The following is a 24,582-nucleotide window of genomic DNA, read 5'->3' as shown; positions in this document are numbered from 1 at the left end:
CAAAACGACTATGGATATACCTTCGCATCGAAGTCCACATCCAGTTTCAAATGCACATGGTTGCAGCGAACAGTTGTCGGATCTGCAAACGACGTCTTGTCAACTGTCTGACGAAGACGTGCTTCTTGGTCCTGAGAGAGCATCGTGCTGGAGAGTCGGGAATGGAGCGAGTGTGCGCCACGAAGAGCCGAGCTGGGGCAGCGCAGCTGGTTCTTTTGACTGCCTGAGGCTGAGTACACCACTGACACTACACTCCTTGCAGAGAAGTGGCGGTATGGGGCGTTCAGAAACGAACGGACAGGAGAAATCCGCAAGCACTGTCGGACTGAGAATCCTCCACGGCTCAAAACAGACGACATGAAGATCTACAATGACTCCTGCTCCACACAATTTCAGAGGCAAGAAAAGTAGTTTGTCATTTCAAAAACCTAGATCTGACTTTTGAATGACACTCGAAATGTTTGAAATGTTTGTTTTTCAAACTATAAGTATTATTAGTTATAACTAACTTTTTACATGGGGCGCATGACATATGTGTGATGTGTCATTCAGATCGCGATGACATAAGATTCTGGGCTGTGTGCATGTGCAATCATGCATCCACGTGGCAGCTGCCTTCCAGACCTTTCCTCCGAGTGAAGCAGCGCGAGTACAAAGACAGACTTTACTCTTTAGATTTGAAGTCCAAATCAAAAAGAAAAAATGATCGGGACGGACTTGTTGTAACAAATGTCGAAGCTTGTAAGGGCCACCACCCGTGCTTCATACTTCATCTCCCTTTATATTTCAGTCTCTCTTGGAGCATACTCATAACGTTGTGTCCCTTTTGTTGTTGTCGTTGTCATCAAGTGGCTTCAGTCCGTAACGCGGTCCTTTCGTGGGCAGTGGATGGTGATTTGCCGAGCCAGTCGGAAGGCAGCTGGCAGGAATACCGGTAGCAGCTCCTCGATTGCACGGAAAATTCTCCAACAAGTGATCAACGACATCCGTGGTCGAAGGCTCAGTGTTGAGAACGTCAGACTTCGCAGCACCTCAGCATCTCCACGCCAGGCCAAAGGTACGTAATTCCTTGTGTTTCTGTTTGCTGGGCCCAACTGAAAATTTCAAAACCCACACGTGCAGCACCGTGTAAATGTTATCATGGGTATGAGGCAAATGAACGGAATGAGCAACGCCTGGTGTTCTCCAGGTCTACCACTGAGCCAGGACGTTCACCTTCCGGAGCTCTACTCGGAAAGGGGTCATGGCTAACGCAATCTGAACTCTGAACCCTGAGCTTACGGGGAAATAGGAAAATTTTGGGGCACGCTTTAGAATCCACCAAACATACCGGGTGTGTTGTACTGTCAGGTGTGGAAATTTAGCACGAACCTATGATAGTCAAGGAGTACTGAGGCATTCCATGGCATGACCCTGAACTCGAATAGCGCTAACGATGAGCTTTCCAACCAGGAACTTGAAGTCTATGGTTGTGCGCGATGATGCAATAGGGGAACGGATTTGCCACCCAAACCTTAGCACACGCTACATTCTGAGGCTCCACGGAATGCTTGCTTGTGACGGTGATGGAACGGTGAGGCCATTGGGCGGTACGGTCTAACCACAATGCGACGACACGACGCCACAACCACCCAACTCGGAAAGCTGTACTAGTATTCTATGCTTCCATGTAAGACGTGGTGGGGAAGCTTCGTCAGAACGAATTGTAACAAACGTAACACAGATATGCCAGAGTACTGTACTTTGCATGCTAGACATACTAACTACAAAACCAGCACATTGTATACCTGTAGTATTACTACTACTAGGGCTGCAACGGGTAGGGGTTTGGTCGGGTAACGGGTCTGGGTATTTTATCCGGGTAGCACGGGCACCCTATCGGGTATTTGTTGACAGTTTTGTACTGTGAGTGTGCACTTGCGCTACATAGAAAGTGTACAGTAGCACGTATCCATGCTGTTTACATGCACCGTTGCAAAAACACCGTACTACAACTACCCGATCGGGTTCTCAGAAGCAAATTGCTACCCTACTACCTGATCAAATTACGGGTAACACGGGTGCCCTACTACTCGTTGACATCCCTAGGTAAGTATTACACGACAATCGTGTTGTCCTGACTGACCCTCAGGTGTGCAGGTCCTAATCTCTTTTCTTTACTCTATACCTCTGGAAATAGTTGTGTTTCTGGATGTTAAACCATTCATTGGTTTGAGGGAAAGTCGCAAACGGGAAAAGTCCGAAGAAACAATTGACTGTCACCACCAAGACTCGAACCAGGGACCATCGCCTGAGGTCAGCGATGCTCAAACCAGAAACATGTCTGGTCCCTCTCCCCCCTCCACCCCTCTCCCCTCCACTCTTCTGCAATTCGTTCTGTTCTCGTTGTTCACTCTTCAGCAGGCTACAAGATGACGTTGTCGACGGGCGATATTGTCGGCGTGGCGATCGGATCCACCATTGGCGTGTATGCGCTGACCAGCGTGCTGCTGTACATGTGGCCATGCCTGCTGCACCGCAAGGTACCACACCTTTTCGACGGATATCTCATAGCGCACCGCGGAGGTGAGCCTGTAAATTAATAAAGTTTGTCCCATCTTTTTCTTTCTTTCTTTTTTCTCCGTAATTTGCCTCAGTCACAGAGAATTTTTTGTTACGCAAGCATAGACTTTGGCGGTGGGTCTGATCTACATGTACTCGCCTCCCACCGCTGTAGGAGCTGTATCTGCGCCTTGGCCCTTGAGGGTGGCGGCGTTCCTACAGACGCGGAAAACTATGCCTCTGGCCAAGGAGTCTCATGCGAACCATGGATTTTTATTTTTATAGATACAATCTGATCCTTTTTGCAATCCCCCTCCCCCTCCCCTTCCGACCGTAAGGTATTGTTATGAAATGCCATTGTAGATGTAGTGTTTGCAGAACGCTACCAGTGCCCCGTTCTCTTTCGTGTTGAAGCGATCCTGTCCCTGGGAGTTGTGTGCTGATAGTGGGTGAATATGGTGCATGGTAACCGGGAGTGTTGGCGTATGGTGACTGCGCAAAGAGTTGTACTAGCAGTCCAATGTGTCATGTTGACTTGATTTGGGGACGTGATTCGAAAACTGTTACAGTCAGACCTCGCATAACCGCACACATCCGTTTTCAACAAAAATATCCGGATAGGCGAGGGAACCGGATAATCGAACACACATACTGTATGTATGCGTGACGTATGCTGTAAATCGGTAACCAACGATTTTCTTCTGGATGGCGAGGGATCCGGATAAAAGAGGACCGGATAAGCAAGGTCTGACTTTACTGTATAATATTCATCATTCCCGTTACTGTATAACGTGTCGTTTTAGGTGTAGTAAAATTTCGGCATCAGGGACCTGTCAGGTTTCAGGTGTACCAGGGGCGTGCTCGGCCCCCCAACTAGGGGGGGGGGGGGTGCACGGGAGCCGAGGGGAGCCCCCCCCCCCCCCGGCAATTTTCTGCAATTTGTTTGCACCCTTTCTTGAATTTTTGAGCATATTTGCATACATTACAATTGCCTTGGATCAGATTGAAAATTTTTGGGGGGTGCACGTGCCCCCGTGCCCATCGCCGAGCACGCGTCTGTGTACTTTAGAATTAGGTGACCAGCGTTCCCTGCACCTTCAGTGCATACTCTAGTGCCTGTTTAGGTGTAATCTAAATTTAGGTGCCTGGTTTCTCTACCGGAATTACCGAAATTAAAATTACACCAAAATGGCTTTTTGTATGCTTTGGAGGTACTTGTTGTTTTTGGAAAAAAGAAAAAATCAATGCATGCTAAGTAAAATAATAAAATAGACCAAAATCAATGTGTTATGCAGTATCTGCTAACCCTTGGGCCACTGTGTGTGTGCTGTGTTGTTGTGACATGCCCAATGCGCTCACGCTACAGGTGCCGGCGAGTACCTGGAGAACACGATGGGAGCGTTTCGTCACGCCGTGCTCGACACCAAGGCAGACATACTGGAGCTTGACCTGCACCTCACCAAGGACAAACAGGTAAGCAGAGTGACTACAGTACTGGTGGTTGCCGAAGAACGTGGCAGGGGGGGGGGGGGGTAAGGCTCGCAGCCTAGACCGTTCTTACTTTCATGCACTATAGCAGGACCGGTGGAAGCAGTTTTTGATCGGTCCGGCCATACCGTGGGCGTTCATACTTTGTGTATGATATGGCGGTGGGTGTACACGACCTCTTCTGCAAGAAACATGCGCTGCTGGCCAAAGAGTTGGTCCTGTCATCTGGCCTGATCAAACGGAGCGGTTCCGCCGGACCGGCACTGTACAGTCTATGCACAGTTGAGTCGCCGCGTGTGCACTGGTATGCTGTGCTTGGTGGAATCCAAGCACTAAGCGTAGTCTATAGTGATTGTCTCATATGCCTCTCGTTCGCTGTCACCGGCGGAGCTGAATTTTGCACCGATTGAGAAGGAGGCGACGCTTGCATGGCATGGAGTTGTTCACTATACACTGCAGTGTACACTACACTAAGGGTCTATCGGGTGTTGGCGGCCGTCGTGAGTTCCCTTCCGGAACGGGCACGATATTTCACTCTTGTTTTAAGACCCTGCACTCACACGCAGCGTTACGTTATTCACAAGTGCAAGCTCCACTAATCAACCCTGCGCATAGTAGCAGAGGTACACAGACCTTTGTGTAAGAAAAATCCAGGAGAGTGAACAATCACTCTCGCTATCCTCTCAAGGAGAGTGATGGGAGAGCAGTTCCCCCCCCCCCTCCCCCCCCCCCCCCCCGGGCCCCCCAAAAAAAGTCGCTTGCCTTATCTATCCAAGGCGAACACAATACAGTTTTTTTTTCAATATCTTGCCATACCCCAATCGGATTCAATACCCAATAGCTGCCAAATTCGTTCTGGAAAATCGCTGTACGCACTACAAATGAAAGCTGTTCGGACCACAGCTTTAGTTTCCCTTCATCAGGGACAATGGCACACGCAATGGGAAATTGAGACAATTCGCTAAGATCCATGGTATTTTTGTAGTAATAGTATTCATCGTAGAGCGCTCCTTTCTTCTGTAGCTGACCGCTAAAGACCTGTGCCTGGCGTCACACAGGTCTATGCATGCCCGGACTGTCACGCAACAGAGGGAAATCCTAGGCTTTATGCAAAAATACTATGAATCTATGATTGCCGCCCAAGTGCGGAAGTGAAAATTTGCAACGGTACGTAAAATACTTTGCGAGTGCCGTAACTCCACTATTGGACCTCGGATCGACTTCCGATTTGTTGGAGCCGACAGCTGAGATCTTTCTAATGCGAATAGTCCTTTCGATTACTCGATTCCGTTCAGGGAAAGCCGAGTTACGAAATATTGAGTGTTTTCAGAACTTCATAGTGATGCGGATGCGCTCGAAATTCTCAAGGCGCGCGACGAAAAGTGCGCCCTAAAAGAAAATAAGGAGAGCGAAGGCGCGCGAGAGCGATCGCTCTCCTTTTACCAGATGGTCTGGGTACAAGAATGGGCGCAGGAAATGTTGCCTTGTCTCTTCACACACCCGGCGTTGTTTTTCTTTGTGTTATCTTGTCTGCTTACTGATGTCCTGGCACAAGCAAAACTTCCTTAGCTTTTTGTGTTTCTCAACATCATTGGATAGCTGATGGTGGCGCGAATGTGTAAACGTAATCTTTTCTGCTCTTGTATGTGTTTAGATTGTTATCTGTCATGATAGCGACTTGAAGAGGTCGACTGGTCACGAAGGCACTGTGGAGGAGATGAATTATGCTGTACGTGAAATAGGATTGTGTTTTGCGTGTGCGTGTGTGTGTCTGTGTGCTTTGCGTGTGTGTGTGGGGGGGGGGGGGGGGTGCGTGTGTGTGTGTGGGGGTGGGGGGGTATGGGTACGCGGATGGGAAGGTGTGTGGTAATACGCGGGAAGGGGGTGGGTGTATTGGACAGAACGTATCACCACTTGCTTCAACTACATGTAGTCCATCATCTAAGTTCTTGATGAAGGGGGGGGGGGCACCTCTCCCCCCTGTTGGCGCCTTCCTCTCCTTCTTTCTTGCATTACTCCTTACTTACACATAGGGCTGCAACGGGTAAGGGTTTGGTCGGGTAACGAGTCCGGGTATTTCTATCCGGGTAGCATAGATATCCTATCGGGTATTTTTGACATAGTCTGTACAATGAGTGTGCACTTGCGCCACATAGAACGTGTACAGTACACACGTAGCCGCGCTTCTTACACGCACCGTTACGAAAACAGGGTACTCCAACTACCCGACCGGGTTCTCTGGATCTAACCGTCACCCGGATACCGGCTCTAATCACGGGTAGCACGTGTACCCTACTACCCGTTGACTGCTCTACTCACACACGTTTCTTTGTTCCTTTGTCCTTTTTTTCCTTTCTCCTGTGCCATTGCTAGGACCTGCCACCATTAAACCAATACCTTGAAATCACTTTTGACCGTGAGTTCGAAAAGCTGCTTCCTACCTGGCGCTTTCTAAATTTCCGGGACGTGACAGAACGATAGCATACTGATCAGGGGAAAGATCAGACATACTCTGTGTGTGGGCTGTGCTACGTTGTGAGAAACGTTTAGCGCACCTGATGTCTTCTTTGTAATTTCGCGGGCCGCACAACAGTGGGAGTAGGCACAGCTTATTGGCTGTTTCTAGCTCGGTGACTCCATTCCTAGACCCGTGACTCTGCTCCTAGACTCATGACTCCGTTCCAAGCCCATTGACTCCATTCCTAGACCCGTGACACTGTTCCTAGACCCATGACTCCGTTCCTAGACTCATCACTCTGTTCCTAGATCTGCGTCTCTGTTCCAAGCCCATTGCCTCCATTCCTTGACCCATGTCTCCAAAAAATATTGTTGTGTCCGTTCCGAGAGGGAACTCACGACGGTCGCATTCAATTTCACGAGTTTGCGAAGTTCAAAGCTTACGCTTCTGTGCCTATAGCAAACCGTAATTTTTAAAAATCTACGTCCCAAACATTCCAAGTAATACATGTGTTACAACAAACTGATATGGGTGTGTGTTTATGTGCTGTTTTCTGTATGTCCTGTATTGTAGCTGGGCGCGTTTGTGAACGTGTGTGCGAGGACACGAAGATAGCGCTGTTTGAAGACCTGCTGCACGAGTTTCCCAACACCGTGCTAAATATCGACCTGAAGAGTGGCAGCCAGGAATTGGTGGAGAAGGTTTGTGCTCGCTTCTGTGTGTGTGTGTGTGTGTGTGTGTGTGTGTGTGTGTGTGTGTGTGTGTGTGTGTGTGTGTGTGTGTACATGTGTGTGTATGTATTGTATTTTTTGTATTGTATTAATTTTGTATTATTTTATGAATTCTCGGACTAGGGGTGAAACAATTATACCGAATATTCGAATACTCGTTTGGATTTTTCAAATATAATCGTACTCGGAATAAATCAGAGTACTCGCTCATACATGGTACATGCATTTACCACAGAAGTCTGCAGCTTCAGAGCAGCAGTCAGCAGATATTGATGTGCAGACTATGTGGTGAACATTTGTACACGAGTAGAGAGAGCCCAAATGACCCACCAACCAATATACCCGAGAAAAGAACTGCCAATCTGTTCAATCAGGGTTGTATCATGTGATTTTTGAGGCGGTTGGTGTGTGATTTTTAGGATATCAAGAATACTCGAATATTCGATCGGAGAAAATCAGAGTACTCGAACTCGGGATCTCAGTGCCAACTTTCACCCCTAAATCATTCTCCACAGGCCTTGTGTGTAAGCGTATGTGTGTAAGCATGTGTGTGTGTGGGGGGGGGGGGGGGGGGGGGATGAAGTTCGATCCCAAGATGGATACCTTGATGCCATCAATCCTTTTCCTGCACCTTGTCCTCACCCACTTACTGAGGTGTGGTGAGCCCGTGAGTGGAAACTTTTCCGTGTTCACCCAGAGTTTGGAGTTTTCGGGGGCAGTTAGCCGTTATGTGCTTCAATAGCCAATTGAGTTATCTTTCCAAGATTCTTTCTGAATCTCTCTCTCTCTCTCTCTCTCTCTCTCTCTCTCTCTCTCTCTCTCTCTCTCTCTCTCTCTCTCTCTCTCTCTCTCTCTCTCTCTCTCTCTCTCTCTCTCTCTCTCTCTCTCTCTCTCTCTCTCTCTCTCTCTCTCTCTCTCTCTCTCTCTCTCTCTCTCTCTCTCTCTCACACACACACATTCTCATATTTGTCTGCATCCACAGACTGCGGAGATGCTGCAGCGGTATAATCGCACCCGGAGTGTTATCTGGGGTTCAAGCAAGAACGATGTACTGGAGATGTGTTACAAACAGGTTAGATTCAACTTCTTTTCAATTGTTCATGCAGCCTACCTTCAGGTTTTTTATTTTTTTATTTTTACAATGATCACAGCTCACAGGCAAGGACAAACAATTGCATAGTAGGAGCATAATGATGGTGAGGCTTTTTGTCCTCAGCCGACCTGAGGTCTCGGCGTCATGGGGACATAAAACGCACCGAAACCAAAAGGTGCCGTATTTTCTTGGATAAATCCCACTCAAGCACGTCACCTAGGAAGAAGAAGACGCACCCAGATTATATTTGTCACGAATTACAGACATCTCTCCTGTTCATCACTGTTATTTGGACCATCGTAGTATAACCTGCATCGACTTTTCGGAGGTGCAGATGCTTTTTCCGCACCTTTGATCTTGGCAGAGGTTTTTTTAAATTTTTTTACTGGGAACATAGAGACATGTGGAGACAAACACGAAACAAGACACAGGAGATGTAGGGACGACGTGCCGATGTACAGGGAGCAACTCGACCGACCAGAGGTCTCGGCGTTAGCGTTGCAAACTGGCATCGAAAAAAGGGGGGGGGGTGGGAGGTTGCAGGGTCAAGTAGCCAAATAATAGAGTGGTGGTGTTTCTACGGATGCGGGAAGCTCAGTCTAGTTGAGTGTCACGCGAACCATGAATTTGTTTGTTTGTTCTTGCAGGACCCAAGCATTCCTGTGTACTTCTCCGCCGGTCGTGTCATGAAGCTGGGTCTGTACTTCTGGTCGGGCGCACTGGCGTTCATGCCACTGCGGGAGCACGTCTTTGAAGTCCCGTACTCCACGCCCGAGCTGAGGTAAGCATGACTCAGGGGCGGCCGTGGCGAATAGAGCAGTCTTAGGTGTACAGGGGCTGTGGCTTGCGGGGAGTTTATGGGGGGTTCTAGTTATGACATCACTGTCGAATAATGACATCGCTGTCAGCCGGCTAGCAAGTATAATATAACGACTTTTGAATTTGATCGGATTGCCTCCTGCTGGTTATCCCCCAGTTTAGGATCACATGGGTTGCGTAGATGGTAGCAGTCCTAGGCCAGGTGTTTCCTGTGTATTGCATGCGAGGAAATATTGATCCAGACTGAAAATTCCCGACGCATTGGGGTAGCAAGTCAGACGAGTAAATGGCCACTAAATGCACCCCTCATCTCTGCCTCTCCTGTAAAGTCGTGTGAAATGATACGAGATGGATGGCGTCTGATTTCTTTCTGAAAGTCACCACAGCATACAGTGTAAATCTAGAAAAATTAAATGCTGTGCGCGTGTGTGTGTGTGTGTGTGTGTGTGTGTGCGTGTGTGTGTGTGTGTGTGTGTGTGTGTGTGTGTGTGTGTGTGTTTTCATGTTGTCGTCTGCAGAGCGCGTTTCCACCAGCTTCCCGGATATATCCGCCTTCTGGTCACTGTGGCTCAGGCGTGAGTGACGAATGAAATGCATTCTCTTCGGCATCATTCGTTTAGCGTTCTTCTTTCTCGCATATCCTTGGTTACACATGTGTGTGCGCGCGTGTGTGTGTGTGTGTGTGTGTGTGTGTGTGTGTGTATGTGTGTGTGTGTGGGGGGGGGGGGATATGTTGTTGTTTTTTCACTTGGCCATGCATTTGTGTCTAGAGGACACTTGTTTGACTTGAATTCTTTATTCTCACGAGGGCACCATCGCCAATAATAACTCTTTAGTGTTATGATTGCATCCACCCTTCTGTTGTCTGTGTGCAGGCTGCTGGTGAATCGATTCGTCATAGGCTATCTACAGAAACGAGGAATTGAGGTGAGAATTGCTAAGTTTTTAGAATTATATCTTCTTTTCGATGCAGGGGAGATTGAAAGTGTGCTATAGCGTAGTGTCATTTCTAGTTTAGTTTTCTTGTCAGGGTTTCCTGGAGGGGATACGTGCCTGCCTGTCTTGGGAGATTTGCACTGCGTAACTCTCCTGTTCGGGTGTGGCGTGGTTTCACAACTTTCTCAGTTTTCTGAAATCACGCTGTGCAAGTATAGCGTGACCAGTAGCTAGTCATCACCTGTCCGGACGGTAAGCCAATGGCGACTTTGCTATACGATCGGTTGGTTTTGAGTGGCCAGCTCGACCATGCACTGCACTTACGAGATTCCCCTTCTCTTTGTAAAGTGCACTTTATACTGAGGTCTCGCTGTATTGTCAAGCTATGATTGTTATGTACGCTGTGGGGAATTCCCCCTCTGTGTTGTGTGTACCCGTCTACAGACGTACGTGTTTGTGGTGATCTAAGCTGTGGGGAATTTCCCCTCTGTGTTGTGTGTACCGGCTTGCAGACGGACGTGTTTGTGGTGATCTAAGCTGTGGGGAATTTCCCCTCTGTGTTGTGTGTACCGGCTTGCAGACGGACGTGTTTGTGGTGATCTAAGCTGTGGGAATTCCCCCTCTGTGTGTCTTGTGTATCCCGGCTTACAGACAGACGTACGTGTTTGAGCTATGACTTGTATCTAAGCTGTGGGGATTTCCCCTCTGTGTGTCTTGTGTACCCCGGCTTGCAGACGTACGTGTTTGTGGTGAACGACGAGGATAGCTGGCGCAAGGTGTACGATCTCGGCGTCACTGGCGTGCACACCGATTACCCGACCAAGCTGAGGCAGTTCCTGGACGCCAACCCGCAGTACACCACCAGGAAACAGGCTGTCGGTGAGCCTGGGGAGAAGGAGAGTCTCGTCGGGACACGCTCTGATCTTTGAGTAATGAAACTAGGTGATTGGGCGCATCGGGACAAGGAGAGTCTCGTCGGGACGCGCTCTGATCTTTGAGAAATGAAACCAGGTGATTGGGCGCCTTGGGAGAAGGAGAGTCTCGTCGCGACACGCTCTGATCAAGTAATGAAACTACTTCGTCACTAGTGACTTGATCCTAGAGGGTGGTGGCGTTGCTGCGGATGCGGAAAACTAGGCCTCCAGCCGAGTCGCACGCGAACCGTGAATTTTATTTTATTTTATATATATTTTTAGTCACAAGGTGGCTTGGGAGAAGGAGAGTCTCGTGAGGACGCGCTCGGATCTTTGAATTACGAAGCTACCTTGTCATTAGGTGCCTTTGCATGTCCATTTCGATGACTCTCGGATACCGGGTCTCGAGCAGAGTCATTGTAGCAGCGCAGCTCGGATTGTGGGTGTATCCAGAATGACGAGCGTATCCTATGAACTGTGTCAATATGATCATGGCTCTTCTTTTAGACTCTGCGCATGTTCAGCAGAGTGTGATTGTGAATAGCGTGGAACCCGGTCACACAGTCAAGAACCAAGGACCCATTCTTGTCCCACGCTGCTCTTGAATTTGAAAGGGTCATTTTTCATTGCGGCTCCAGTCTTTTACACCAGTGAGTATCTACATATTGTTGCACTCCAACCCAGTCTTGCAATTAATTCTGCCTTGTATGTTTTCCGCGCTGCATTGCAAGGAATTTCGCTTTTATCAGATGCTATCCGGATGACATCAGGAAATGATAATGCTATATAGATGACATGATCACCATGCATGCTGTGTGGATGACATCATCATCATCATCATCATACCATCATCTGATACATGCAATATACTTCGTATAGAGTAGCAAGCCGGTGTATATGATGCCACTCCGTTCAAACATGTCCTATGTCGCCAGTGTAGATCCCGTAATCCTCTTAGCTGTGCCGTCACTATCATCATTATTCTGGCTTGCCTTTGCTCGCCGAATTATGCATGTCTGGCTCGGCTGAACATTTGGTTCTAATCAACTTCCGATGGCTTGTCGACTTTAAGAATTAGTCGCAACCTGTATAATTATAGATGCAGTGCATGTTCCATGTGTACAGTACAAAGCTGTATACAGTCATTTAGTTATTGGAGGATTTCCACACTCGGAAATTGCCTGCATCGACCCCTCGATCACTGTTCAATAGCTGCCTATTATTGTGGTCAGTTTTCACTATTGTCTTCCTCATGTCCACATCCTATCTTTTACCTGGTTCGACTGAACTTGTTTTGTATACGCTGCACGGCAACGGAGTTCTCCTGCTGCGGCTACTGTCCGTGTGTGCTTGAACACACCGTGTGGTAGCACTGCTGGTCAACAACCCGGCAGGCTCGTGTGAGCGTGTTTGTGTATGTGTGAGCGTGTATGTGTACCGTAGTTCCGCGCATATAAGCCCACGGGCCTATATCCGGATATAAGCCCACCTCCGTTTATAGGCCCATCGGCTAATAAACGGACCCAAACAATGTTACGGAACCGATAGTACAGCATGTCAGTGCAGACTACATTGCCAGTACCGGTACCTACGGTAGGCGGACAACCGCGCACGGACTTGTACTTTTTCGCGTGCCAGCTGCCTTCAAAATTCGAATATAGGCCCAGCGCTAAAAAAACGAACCATCATTACTGATTTTTTTCCCCGGAAAATGCATTATTTCGTATATTAGCCCATATATGCGCGGAACTACGGTATGTGTGAGCGTGTTTGTGTATGTGTGAGTGTGTTTGTGTGAGTGTGTATGTGTGTGTGTATGTGTGAGCGTGTATGTGTGAGCATGTTTGTAAATGTGTATAATTATGGTCATTTGGGGGGGGGGGGGTTCCAATTAGGTCTCTCTTCTTTCTTCCCTCTTCGCTGCCTTGTTGCTGAGAAGAAATTCCCGTTTGGATATGCGAAATAAAACAAAGTCAAAAAAGAAAGAAAAAAAGGGTACAGAATGGCTGGCTGCCGAGACCCGTGGTGGATTGGGTTTATTCGAACCTCATTGCTCAACCAACTAACTTCTGAAGCTTCGATCCCTAGCTCGCATGAGACGGCATTTGACTGCTATCCACAAATATTTAGGTCGTGTGCGTGTATGCGCGTGGACACACGTGCATTTGGTGTGTATGTGCTTATCAAAATACGTTCAAGCATGTGAACACACTATCCAGGCGCATATCTCACAGTCAACAGTTACTCTTGCCTTGTGCATGTGAATGGATTGTGGCCCAATTTATGGGGCAAGAATCGGTCATTCCATACCAAGAATAGCCGAGTTCATTAGCATAATGACATCATAGGTTTAGACTCAATCATGAAATACATGAGCAGGGGTGTAGCAGCTGGTCCGACTTTGGCAGGACCACTTTCTCGCCCGACCACGGCCAAAAGTGCCCAGAATGCAGGATTTTGAACCCAAATTTCATTGGGGGACACCCCCGGACCCCCTCCGGCCACACCACCTCCAACAGCGGTGCTACGCACCTAATATGACTTTAGTTACTGCATGTCCGCCCCATGGCATGCCCTGCTGGAATGAAGAATAAAATTACTCTGGCGTTTGCGGCATAGAAAGCTGCTCACTCGCTACTATGGCTAGCTACTAAAATTAGGAAAAAAAAGGTTTCAGAGCAGACTCGCTCTCTTCACATTCACTCTGCAAACTCGAACTCATTTCTCAATCAATTAATTAGTATTTACATAGTTGAATGAATCCAGATCATCAGCAGCAGCGTGCAAGGTGGGTCGAGTGACCCTCAAAGCTTCACCATGCAATACATTGACAGTGATCTTAGAAAAACTAGGATGAGTAGTAAGAAAATAAGTGGGAAACTTTCTATAAAGGAGCTGAACTAAATTTAATCTGGCGAAAATGCAGCACCGGACATTCATCCCGCTCACTGCGCAATTCACCAGGTGCTGCACCACTCGCCTATTTGCATCTTATCCATAAATCCGAGAATAGCAGCGTATCCAATATCCACCACCGCTGGATGCTCTCATCAGGCAAGTTTAACCACCACGGCACGCATTCCTGAGATGACGGCGTATCAAGTCTCATGGCAGCAGCGCACTTCTGCATCGATGCTTTCAATTCAGGTAGTCGCCACGTTTCCAGTCAGGAGCTGCCATCTCACCTCACAGCGACTGGCGTACTCTTGGTGCCTACCTACTGTATCCATCAACTTCTTAAAATCGTTCACCTCCACTACATGCATTACTTGAGATCAATAGGTTGGTCCCGAGTCGCCTGCACTCAAGTTAATTGTGCTGGGTGCGCGAGAGCTGTTCTTGGACGACTGTGGACGGCTTTCATGAGATGCACCGCTGCAGAAAGAAGCCAAAACACATCAGGATTACGAATAATTAAACGAAATAACTCTCCTCCTCCATGCACTCTAAAGCCGACCATTGCTACCATCGGTAGCTATTATTCACAACAATAATTTCAAACTATGAAAAGTAAAACATTTACTTCTGACAGCTGTTTCGCCTATCAATGGCTCGTCTGAAGGTGATACTGATACAGTCAACCTGCCCTTATAACGATAACCTCTATAACGATATTACCCTTATAACGATAATTTTCTGCTAAACCAAATCACTCCATTGACTTGTGTAGACAATGCCTTACCTCTATAACAATATTGCTATAACGATATTACCCCTATAACGATATAACATGGGCTGACCAGTCGACATTTTCCATTTTATAACAATATCTAGCAGGGGATATGTAGAGCCCACTATCCAGGGAGGGCAAGCTTCACTTGATACGTCGCTGGGACATGACGAAATGCAACGGGGGCACCAGTGGGCACCTTGCTAGTAGTAATTGCTGTGTACACAATGGGTATGTACGTCAGTTTTATGCTATAAAGAGTGTAAAAAATGAACAAAATCCATGCATTATGACGTATGTGTATGAAATGAACCAGTTACCCTTATAACAATATTACCCTTATAACAATATTTCTTGGTTTGACGCAAATATCGTTATAAGGGTAGGTCGACTGTATTGTAATTGACATGGCATATAACTTTATGGTTACGATTGTTAGCATTAGATCCCCTACTGGTACACGGTAGCTGCCTTCCACTGCTCAAACTACACTAGGTGCATTCTCGTACTGCTGAAAAAGTGCTCAAATAGGGGCTGCCTATAATATTTTATTATGTGTGCGAGTTGATATGTGGTTTAGTGCGTGAGTTTGGTTATGTGTAAGTGTATGCATGTGAATATTTTCCTGTGTGCATGTGTGTGTGTGTGTGTGTGTGTGTGTGTATGTGCGTGCGTGTGTGTATGTGTGTGTCCGCATGCGTGCATTCGTGTGTGTATGTGTAGTACACATACACACACGAATGCACGCATACAGTACATTCATGTTTTCCTGTGTGTGTGTGTGTGTGTGTGTGTGTGTGTGTGTGTGTGTGTGTGTGCACGTGGTCATGTGTGTGTGTGTGTGTGTATGTATGTGTGCTTGTGCGCATGTGTGTGTTTGCATGTGAGTGTGTGCACGTGTGTGTGTGCACGTGTACGTGAGTGTGATTATAAATGTTCGCTTCAACGTTCTTACCTGACTGGACGAGCAGAATTCTTGCTCGGCCGACTTGATTGTCGAGAAGTTGACCCTACACAAGCATTCAGCAACACACATTTTTTCGATTTGGTCAGACAGTAATGCGGCCTTTCATACTTTGTGCAGGATCCGGCGGGCACACAAGCCCTTCACAGCAGTAAACTCATGTTGGTGGCCAAAAGTTGATTTGGTAATGACCCGACTAAGCACACCGGTTCTCGCGGGCCTGAGTAGGAAATACGAATTAGCCGATTACCAGGTACACTGTTCGGAAAACTTTCAAAATGCGGAGGCTCCATTGCTGCCAATTAATCACGTGGTGGTGGTGGCGGCAAAGGTGATATTTTATATCGTTCTAGGGATACTAAATAGGTAGTGGTATGCACAGGTAATCGGGTACCTGTGCTACCCGTGAGGACCTCGGGAAGTCGGGTACAGAATAGTACCCGAAAAACCCGAAGTCGCAGATGACATCATGTACAGTGCACGTGTACAAATTCATGTAATACTCCGCATGTCTACCCAGTGTGCAAGGGAAGGGGTGCATTGTACTATAGAGAGAATAGAGCCGTCGTCAGTTGATAAACCCCATTTCCTAATAAATAGGAAAGGGTTTGCTCCCCACACTGGAACTCACGCTTTCCCTAACAAATCATCTCTAAAGTCGCTACCACTATTTCGTAAAATTTACGAATTATATAATGATACTACTCATGAAACTCACTGTCCGAATCGGGTGCATGCGTCGGATAGTACGGCTCCTGAAGACGATGAGTATACCGATCCTCGTTGCGCTGGCGAAAAGGTCCTGCCTCGCCAATCTGGAGCCGCACACAGGGACAGCAGTGAACACAACATAGTATTAGGGGGTCGTTGCGAAAGTTTTTTGTCGTCCCTGAAACGAACATCATTCCTGGGGGGGGGGGGGGGGGGGGAGACAAAATCACAAGTCGAACGATACTATACATAAGTACATGTATATTCATGCGATTTTGTCGTCCAGCATACTGAGGATAGCAAACTGCGTTCGTTTCGGAGGGAGGGAGCCCCCCCCCCCCCCCCCCCCCCCGAGTACGAAATGAACGATATTCGTTTCAGAGACGAAAAACGTTTGCGAATACCCATAATATAACACGTTTTATGTATCCAATTTTACCAGTCATACTTCAAATCGGGCCCATGATTTTACGTTTGACCCGACTGCCTCTCTGTTAGACTCTCCACAACATTTGAATGCTGCGCCGACTCTCAAGCTCAGTAGTGGGAAACAAATTTCCGAAATTCGAATTGCACAACCTCTCTACTATCTGTGTGTGTAAGCTCTGCCAAGTTCCTCTCATTGCGCAAACATTGCGCAACGTTCGAACAGTGGGACGCCTCACTTGTTTGCAGAGCAGCTCAGCATCATTCATGAACAACTCCATCGCTTTCCTTACCCACCCTGCCACCCCCGTTATTCGCTTGACTCCTCTGTCAGATGCATTTCTCCTTTCGTAATAATCTGCAGCCTCAACAAATTAATTCCTTTTCTTGTCGAAATGTGGCTTGTCCATTCGACTTTATATCATTGGGTCTAGTTCCCGTTTATTGTGCAAATAAAAATACACCAACCAACGCCAGGAGCCTCGGAAGGTATTCAACATTAGAGCGGCCATGAAAGGGCCCTCCCGCGGGAATTTTGGAATTTTGGGCCCAAATGGCCCATATTTAAATGCTCCAAAAACAGACGATAAAATTATTGGTGCAGCTTTGGCCGCACCTGGCGCACCGGTTCCGACGCCCCCAGAACGCATGAATGTGGTACCTTGATCTGATGTCCTGAGTCCATGACGCTGAAGTCCTGCTTCTTGGGAATTCCCCATCCGATGGAACCGAACGGCACGGACTGGCTCTTGCGGCTAGGTATGTGATCCTCCTGATAACAAAGACAACGCGTGACAGGTACACCGGTACACGTAGGCTGAGACAACACAGGGGCGTAGCAGCCGATCCGGCCGGTCCAGCTTTGGCCGGACCACTTTTTCGCCTAGAAGTGCCCAGAATGCAGGATTTCGCACCCTAATTTCAAAAATTTCCCCCGGGGACATCCCCCCACCACCCCACGGCCGGACCACCTCCAACGGCAGGGCTACATGCCTACAATATTGTACCAAGTGGGCAGTATGAACTTGCAGGTGTGCGCCAGACTTCGTTATTATGCCGCATCCTCGACGCCGGATGCTGTTTTGGAGGAAAGAATATCCGTGACAGTCGCCGCTACATGCATGTACATAGCATTGTTATGCGAAGTGCACGCGCACGTGAACACTCGGTGTCAAGGACAGTTACAGAGCAGCACTGGAAAAATGGGTTACGGGGAAACAGTTATCCCGCAACCGACTTTCCCGTTTTCCAAAAATGTCTTGCCGTAAAAATTGCAATGTACGGGAGCGAATCCCCGACTTCACCCCAGACAAGGCGTGCCTTTATGACCCCTCTGCTACTGACTGTTGACTGCATTTTCTTCCAATAGCATGAAAAAACACGCAACCCGACAATAATTAGTATGGCTCGCCTCTTTTGAACAACAGGGTGCTCGATGAGAGTAAGATAAGGGGGGGGGGGGGGTAGGGGCTGCCCCCTCCCCCGCCCCCCTCACTCCCCTACTCCCCTTTGGCTGGAATCCTGATGTGTGAAACTCTCCTCCTTCTCACGTATAACAACTTGTAGAATCAAGATTTTTACGATTTTTTTTACTAGCAAACACAGCGCCCTACTCACAATCAGGGAAAGAGGAAAAGAGAAGTGACACCGGTCAACAGGACAAGGATAGGTTAGGGGAGAGGAGATGTGCTGATATGATTCGCAATGCACTCGTTCTTACCGACGCACGTAGCAAGTAGTTGAGGTCTGACGTCTTCTCCGGTGTTTCAAACCCTTCTCCGGTGTGTGTACCGTCCAGTAGGGTCATGCGATGATCTCGAGTACCCTGTGGACCTGCGCACAAACCATGTAGTAGTAGTATTTATTATTTTACTTGGGTATACCCAACAGGCCTATGGCCTTCTTACAGGTTGCCCAAGGAGAAATTGTGAGCAGCTAGCGCGAAAAGCAGGCAAAGTAGGCTGGGATCGAATGATAGCGGGTAGTGCATTAAAGCGGTCAGCACCAAGAAATGAGAGACTGCAAAGGCCTGGCCGGGAGATGACTGGGGGGAGAAAGAGACTACTGGATGCTTGGCCTCTGGTGTGGGAGGTAGTGTGGGTAGCATCATTTCAGGTCGTGAAGATAACCATGGACACAAACACAAAGTAGTCAAAGTCAACGGAACTGCTTTGTATTTGTATTTATGGATTCTCCACAGGCCCTAGCCTAAATCGAGGGAGTCTCCGCTTATGGGTACTATTACGAGTACAGTAACACAATGATGTCACTGATCATCACCCCTCGGGGCCAGAGAAAGCGGTCTTTAGTGGCAGGTGGTCCTTAGTTGGAGGTTTGCACTGCACAACATTATAATAATAATGAATGTGAGACCATCCGTGCCTGTTGAAGTGGTCTGCAGTACCAGGCTGGTCGCTAATCACGGTGGTCTTTAGTTACAGGTTTTACTGTAGTACCAGGCTGGTCGCTAGTCGCGGTGGTCTTTAGTTACAGGTTTTACTGTAGTACCAGGCTGGTCGCTAGTCACGGTGGTCTTTAGTTACAGGTTTTACTGTGGTAGCAGGCTGATTGCTAGTCACGGTGGTCTTTAGTTACAGGTGCTACCGTACACATACATGCCAACCGTCCAGGGTTTCCCGGAACAGTCCAGGGAATAGGGTGTTTGTCCCAGCGTCCAGGGATGTGCTGCGAAAGTCCAGGGATGTCCTGCGAAAGTCCAGGGATTTTTTTACCTTTGTTTTACTTCGCAAAATCCAAACGGGAATTTCTTCCCAATGACAAGGTAGCGAAGATCTTAAGAGGGAAGAAAAATGAGAGAGAGAGAGAGAGAGAGAGAGAGAAAAAGGAAAGAAAAAAGTGTGTATGCACCGGAAATGATAGTCAGCTGGAAATCGGATCCATTGTCAAACATGGCATTTGCTACTGTTGCATGTAGTCAACGAGCAATTGCGTAGGGTACTGCTGCAGCTTTGAAGGTCTCCAGAGTTGTGCTGGAGCGGACGTCTCCAGGTGATCTGTTCCATTTACCTGTAGCATTGAAGGCGTACCTCGACTTGCCAGCGTTTGTTCTTGCAACTGGAAGACTGAGTTCGTCCCGCTGCTGAAGGCGGGTTTCTCTGGTCATTTGTGGAGTCATTAGTTCTGTGACGGACTGCGATGTCTCACCGTGTAGGCTCTTCCACACAAGAGCTAAGGTGTTCTGGTGGAAGTGCTCTGACACCTGGAAAACTCCCAGCCGGGTCAGCAAAGGTTCAGCTGAGTGTCGCGTGGGCACACCGTAGACAGTGCGGACTGCTCGATTCAGCAAAACCTGCAGCCTCCTGGTCTCAGCACTCGACAGTGAGCCACTGAAAGAGGGCGAGGCGTATAGGGCGTCTGGCAGTACTACGGAGGTCACGTACCGTGCCCTTGCAGCTTCACTGAGGCAGCGGCGTGCGCGCCAGAGTGCCCCGATTTTCTGAGCCATCTTGGCTGCCACTTTGTCCATGTGCTTGGATTGAGATGGAACTCTTGAAATCGAAGTTCACCTTTTTGTGACGCATGTTCAGTGTTTACTTAAAGGGGAAGTTAAGGCAAAAATTAAAATTTCACCAGTTGTAGTCTTCGGGGTGCTGAGTCGAATGGTCGTGGTCCGAGGAAGCTGAGACGCTCCCTTCCTACTTGAATCCCAATCGAACTCGCGCACTTCCACCGAAACTGGGTGACTGCGCCCTACTAGATGGGGATTTGTATGCAAAATGTCACTAAAAGCGCCATTTCGTTCTTATAAAAGCACGGATGACCGCGATTGGCCCATATGTTGTAGTCTTTTGGACGCTGCGTCGACTGGTTTTGGTCCGAAAAGGCTGCGATGCAGCGTTCCTCCTTTATTCCCAATCGAACATGGTTGAACAAGTGGTCACGTGCTCCTGCGTACACCAGTCACCTGGTCACCGTGCCTGCGGGAGTACAACTTACTAGCCTGTTTGACCTTTTTTGGGTGCACTCCTGTCACTCGAGTTGAACCTTGGTGTGAAAGTTGTCGCCTGCTGGCGTGGTGACCAGGTGATTTGGGCACCCAGGAGCACGTGACCGCTTGTTCAACCATGTTCGATTGGGAATAAAGGAGGAACGCTGCATCGCAGCCTTTTCGGACCAAAACCAGTCGACGCAGCGTCCAAAAGACTACAACATATGGGCCAATCGCGGTCATCCGTGCTTTTATAAGAACGAAATGGCGCTTTTAGTGACATTTTGCATACAAATCCCCATCTAGTAGGGCGCAGTCACCCAGTTTCGGTGGAAGTGCGCGAGTTCGATTGGGATTCAAGTAGGAAGGGAGCGTCTCAGCTTTCTCGGACCAAGACCATTCGACTCAGCACCCCGAAGACTACAACTGGTGAAATTTTAATTTTTGCCTTAACTTCCCCTTTAAGTGTTTTCTTGAACTTGTAGATCCGTTGTGCATGATCCCTGAGAGTGTGCAACTCCATCTATGGGGTCTGTGACGACAGAACCTCTCCTCACTTGGCACACTCGTACAAATCGTTTTCACCCTGCGCATGATAGATACAGGGTTTACTCAATGTCGCCTTGGGCTCAACTCTCTTGTGGTCACGTTGTACTTACTGTTTGCCAGTGTAACCTTTTGAACCATGTCACGTGATGTGAAGTTCTGCCGTCACAGCACAGCATAGATGTTGTGCAGCCTCGGTCAGTTGCACAGTCTTGAGGTTATGTACTCTCGGTGCCATGTATTCAGTATGGGTCGGCGGATTCGATTTAGCTAGTGCATTGCTCTAGGCACAGTGGGTTGGTCTAAGACCATTTTTGAGAAACGAGAGGTACCAGGTTCAAGTCCTGCTTGGAAGCGGAAGGATTTTTTCCAACCGCGCTGCGACTCATAGTTAATTGGGAACTCGTGGCCTGGCATGAGTGAAACATGGACGTGGCAAATGGGATTTAGGCCTTTGGCCTCTGGTTGGTGGATCTGATCTATCCTCCCCCACCGTTTGGGAGCCGCATCTGACGCCTGATCATGGGGTGGTGGCGTCCCACGGAAGCGGAAAGATGGTTCTTGACCAGGGAGTTGTACGACTCCTTGTTCTTGACCTGCCCGGTACGCGAACCCGTCAATTAAAAAAAAAATTGCTCTGCAGTGACTTTGCCAACGCATCTCAGCTGATAATGTAATAGGATAGCCTCTGTTGTTAGGTGTGCCCAGTGGATTTCACAATCACCTTAGGATAGTTTCCACAATGAATACATACACCTCCGGGGGGGGGGGGGGGGGGGGGGCGAAAACAACCGGGTACACGTGCACCTGGCACAATCATTGCAACCGGGTCAGAGCCGGGTATGTTCAAGTGCACTAGGGTCTGCTCTAGGATTTCAAACTATCCGGGTACACGTGTACCTGGCACAACTCTTGCAACCGGGTTCGTTCAAGTGCGGCTACTGCACGTACATCAGGGACCAAAAGTAAATATTTTACGACTCCCTGATGTATATTGTATTCCGGACCAGGTCATAGGTGACCCGGTGTTCTTTTTCCAAACTGGTCCATGTACCCCCCCCCCCCCCCCCAACTGGGTCGCTGACCCGGCGCTGGAGCAGACACTGATACACATGATATCACTTTGCCGCGTACCGAATAATAATTCAAAGGGTGGGGGTGCGCCTTCTATGAATGGCATTCAGCTGATGCTGCTGAAAGCGTTGCAGCCAGATCTACTTACCGGTGAAGATCATGCGTCCTTTGCCCAGCGTGCCACGGTCAGTGGGTATGTCCGTGTCTAGCTCCACGACGGTCGAACAAGACATGATGATTCGTGAGGCGTACCACTACTACCTCCAGCCTGCACCTCCGCCCACTCTGAACGTGTGGGCTGATTACCTCTCCAATTGAACGTATCGTCACTCAGCTTCTTTGGACCGCTCACGTGTGGCTTGAGAGCAACCGGATTTATTGTCCTTTTCTCCTCTAACTGACTCTCGTTTGCAGCTATCTTGGAATACAACGCCTTGCCCTATGTTCTCCTCCAAGGCACGTCTATCGGTTTGCCAATCGGCACGGAAAGGTGGCGACTTTGACTTGTGACACGGGTTTCAACTTTGCACGGTTCTGGTTTGCATGGCTCACAGGCGAGTTGAATGGCAAAACTGATCCCCAGTGAGAATAGGTGTTGCTCTCAAATTGAAATTGCAAATCACAATAATTATTTTCCGAAACTGCTAAAAGCACGCCGCAACTAGTCATTCGACAACGAACCGACCTAGCGAGTGCGAGTACACACTGTCAGGGCACATGACTGATTGTAATGTTTACAGGTAAAGAGAAACCTTCACGTCCACGCGCACGTGAACCATATGAACGCTCGATCGGTGTCAGTCCAACACCGAACACAGCCTCAGTCGAGAGAAGTACTACTAGTACTATACAGACTCTGAGTCTGAGCCAGCCGCAGCGTTTGAATAATGCGTCTCTGACAGGCTGTCATGGTGACATAACCGGGGCAACGGGTAAATATCCCTGGATGGTTCCGTGACAACATGGTGACACCATCAGCACTATCACTGAATCAGTTCCTTCGAAGTGCAATACGTACTCTGCTTTCGGCCCTCGATCATTCATTACAAAAGTGTTGTTATTCGAGAGCTGTCATCACTCATGAGGATGAAAGTATACAGCGTGCAAAGCATGCAGATATATTATATTGCAGCTAAAACGTCTGAAGAGTTAGTCGCTATTCGCGAGTTGACGTTATTGGTGAGGTCGTTATACGACGTTGACTGGCTATGGTTATACAGCGCTCACAACAGTGAGAGAAGAAGTTGCGTTGCTACGGCGAATCTCCCGTCGTCACGGTCATCGGGCAATGGATTGGTTCCAAAACAGGCAGCCCGAACACCCTAGGCAGGAATCGCGCGATCTCCAAAGTTTGGAGCAGTCAGTCACCTTAATCTGGTCTTAGCATGATTGTGATAAGCATGTGCTTGTGATAAGCATGAGTGACGAGAAAATCGACAAGAAAGGGCAACCCACGACCGAAGTCCAGACCATGAGATGGCAAGCTACAAGTAGGAAGTTGGAATATACGGTGCTGCTCAATGAAAAAATCCCGTCGAGTCACTCAAGCTAGGCTTTGGCGGACGGTGCCGGGAGAAAAAATGGCAGAATTCGGTACTTTTTCTGGTACGTTTCATGCATGTTTGGTGAGTGGATAAAGATATGGAGCAGAATTCGAGGAATTGCCCACCATAAGGTTTGTATGGTTCTACCAATTTCAATGCTTTTCGAGCAGAATCTGCCACCTTTTCGAGCATTATCCGCCGAGGGCTAACTCAAGCACACGCCAGGCTTTGCGCGGCCCTAGACCTGCGAACACAGGGCTGCGAAAAGCTGCAAGGTGCCAACGTGACTCACGCGACCGGATTTCATTGATTCGCACCGCATATACCAGATCTTCTACGGAGTTGACATTGGATCTCAAGAATTTCAAATACAAAAAATGGATCAAATACAGTGAAACATGTTCATTGGACCAAGTGCTTCAGAGGACAGCTAAGAACTCGGACCGAAGTGGGTCATCTCCAGTGAAATACCCCTAGAGACGGGGGCCACCTGTACAGAAAGACCACAGTTAGAGTCCGGTGAGTAATCAAGTTTTGGCCTGTTCCCGAGGCTGATCACACTCTAAGTTAAGTGGTGGCGTTACTCGTAACGTTGCTCTCTCTGTAGGAAGCAAGTAGCAGCATGAGCGAATAGACCTGCAGGCCATGCATGGACGAATAGTAGGCGTTCTTGTAGATGAACGTCGACAGGCTGCGCATCCTGGCGACGGCCAGCAAG

The 24,582-nt window shown here is 48.3% G+C and overlaps 3 protein-coding genes across 5 annotated transcripts in view; 1 reads left to right on the top strand and 2 right to left on the bottom strand.

Moving 5' to 3' along the window:
- LOC135828953 (leukotriene A-4 hydrolase-like) overlaps positions 1-432 on the bottom strand; it is a 25,265-nt gene extending 24,833 nt beyond the window's left edge. The window contains exon 1 of the mRNA XM_065341385.1: positions 21-432. Coding sequence (XP_065197457.1) covers positions 21-359 — 339 coding nt within the window. The 5' untranslated portion in view covers positions 360-432. The remainder of the gene's footprint in view (positions 1-20) is intronic.
- A 246-nt stretch (positions 433-678) lies between these two features.
- Positions 679-12,286, top strand: LOC135828955 (lysophospholipase D GDPD1-like). 3 transcript variants are annotated; one of them, XM_065341389.1, is made up of 12 exons: positions 679-741; positions 850-1,057; positions 2,404-2,565; positions 3,908-4,014; positions 5,684-5,758; positions 6,403-6,445; positions 7,061-7,188; positions 8,201-8,290; positions 8,959-9,092; positions 9,649-9,705; positions 10,006-10,057; positions 10,801-12,286. In XM_065341389.1, exons 1-12 carry the CDS (start codon positions 730-732, stop codon positions 10,993-10,995), a joined length of 1,263 nt encoding a protein of 420 aa, XP_065197461.1. In that variant the 5' UTR covers positions 679-729; the 3' UTR covers positions 10,996-12,286. The 3 variants fall into 3 exon arrangements, with proteins under 3 accessions (XP_065197461.1, XP_065197459.1, XP_065197462.1); XM_065341387.1 differs by having other exon boundaries at positions 2,401-2,565; XM_065341390.1 differs by lacking the exon at positions 10,801-12,286 and adding an exon at positions 10,511-10,549 and having other exon boundaries at positions 2,401-2,565.
- A 1,347-nt stretch (positions 12,287-13,633) lies between these two features.
- On the bottom strand, positions 13,634-22,960 carry LOC135828958 (protein SPMIP2-like). Its single transcript, XM_065341393.1, has 6 exons — positions 22,469-22,960; positions 18,472-18,584; positions 17,413-17,523; positions 16,333-16,429; positions 15,606-15,660; positions 13,634-14,355 (listed from the first exon to the last, which is right to left on the bottom strand). Exons 1-6 carry the CDS (start codon positions 22,551-22,553, stop codon positions 14,256-14,258), a joined length of 561 nt encoding a protein of 186 aa, XP_065197465.1. The 5' UTR covers positions 22,554-22,960; the 3' UTR covers positions 13,634-14,255.
- Positions 22,961-24,582: the final 1,622 nt, after the last annotated feature.

Source organism: Sycon ciliatum, chromosome 12, assembly GCF_964019385.1.
Source record: "Sycon ciliatum chromosome 12, ocSycCili1.1, whole genome shotgun sequence".
In the NCBI taxonomy this organism is placed as follows: Eukaryota; Metazoa; Porifera; class Calcarea; order Leucosolenida; family Sycettidae; genus Sycon; species Sycon ciliatum.
This window is presented reverse-complemented; position numbering and strand designations above follow the sequence as displayed.

Coding starts and splice junctions, on each gene's coding strand:
- LOC135828958 (XM_065341393.1), bottom strand. CDS start 22,553: ATGTCTTGTTCGACCGTCGTGGAGCTAGACACGGACATACCCACTGAC. Junction 17,524..18,471: donor ACTACTTGCTACGTGCGTCG/GTAAGAACGAGT, acceptor CTTTGTTATCAG/GAGGATCACATACCTAGCCG. Junction 14,356..15,605: donor AATTCTGCTCGTCCAGTCAG/GTAAGAACGTTG, acceptor TTCTTTCTGCAG/CGGTGCATCTCATGAAAGCC.
- LOC135828955 (XM_065341387.1), top strand. Junction 2,566..3,907: donor TCTCATAGCGCACCGCGGAG/GTGAGCCTGTAA, acceptor CTCACGCTACAG/GTGCCGGCGAGTACCTGGAG. Junction 4,015..5,683: donor ACCTCACCAAGGACAAACAG/GTAAGCAGAGTG, acceptor GTATGTGTTTAG/ATTGTTATCTGTCATGATAG.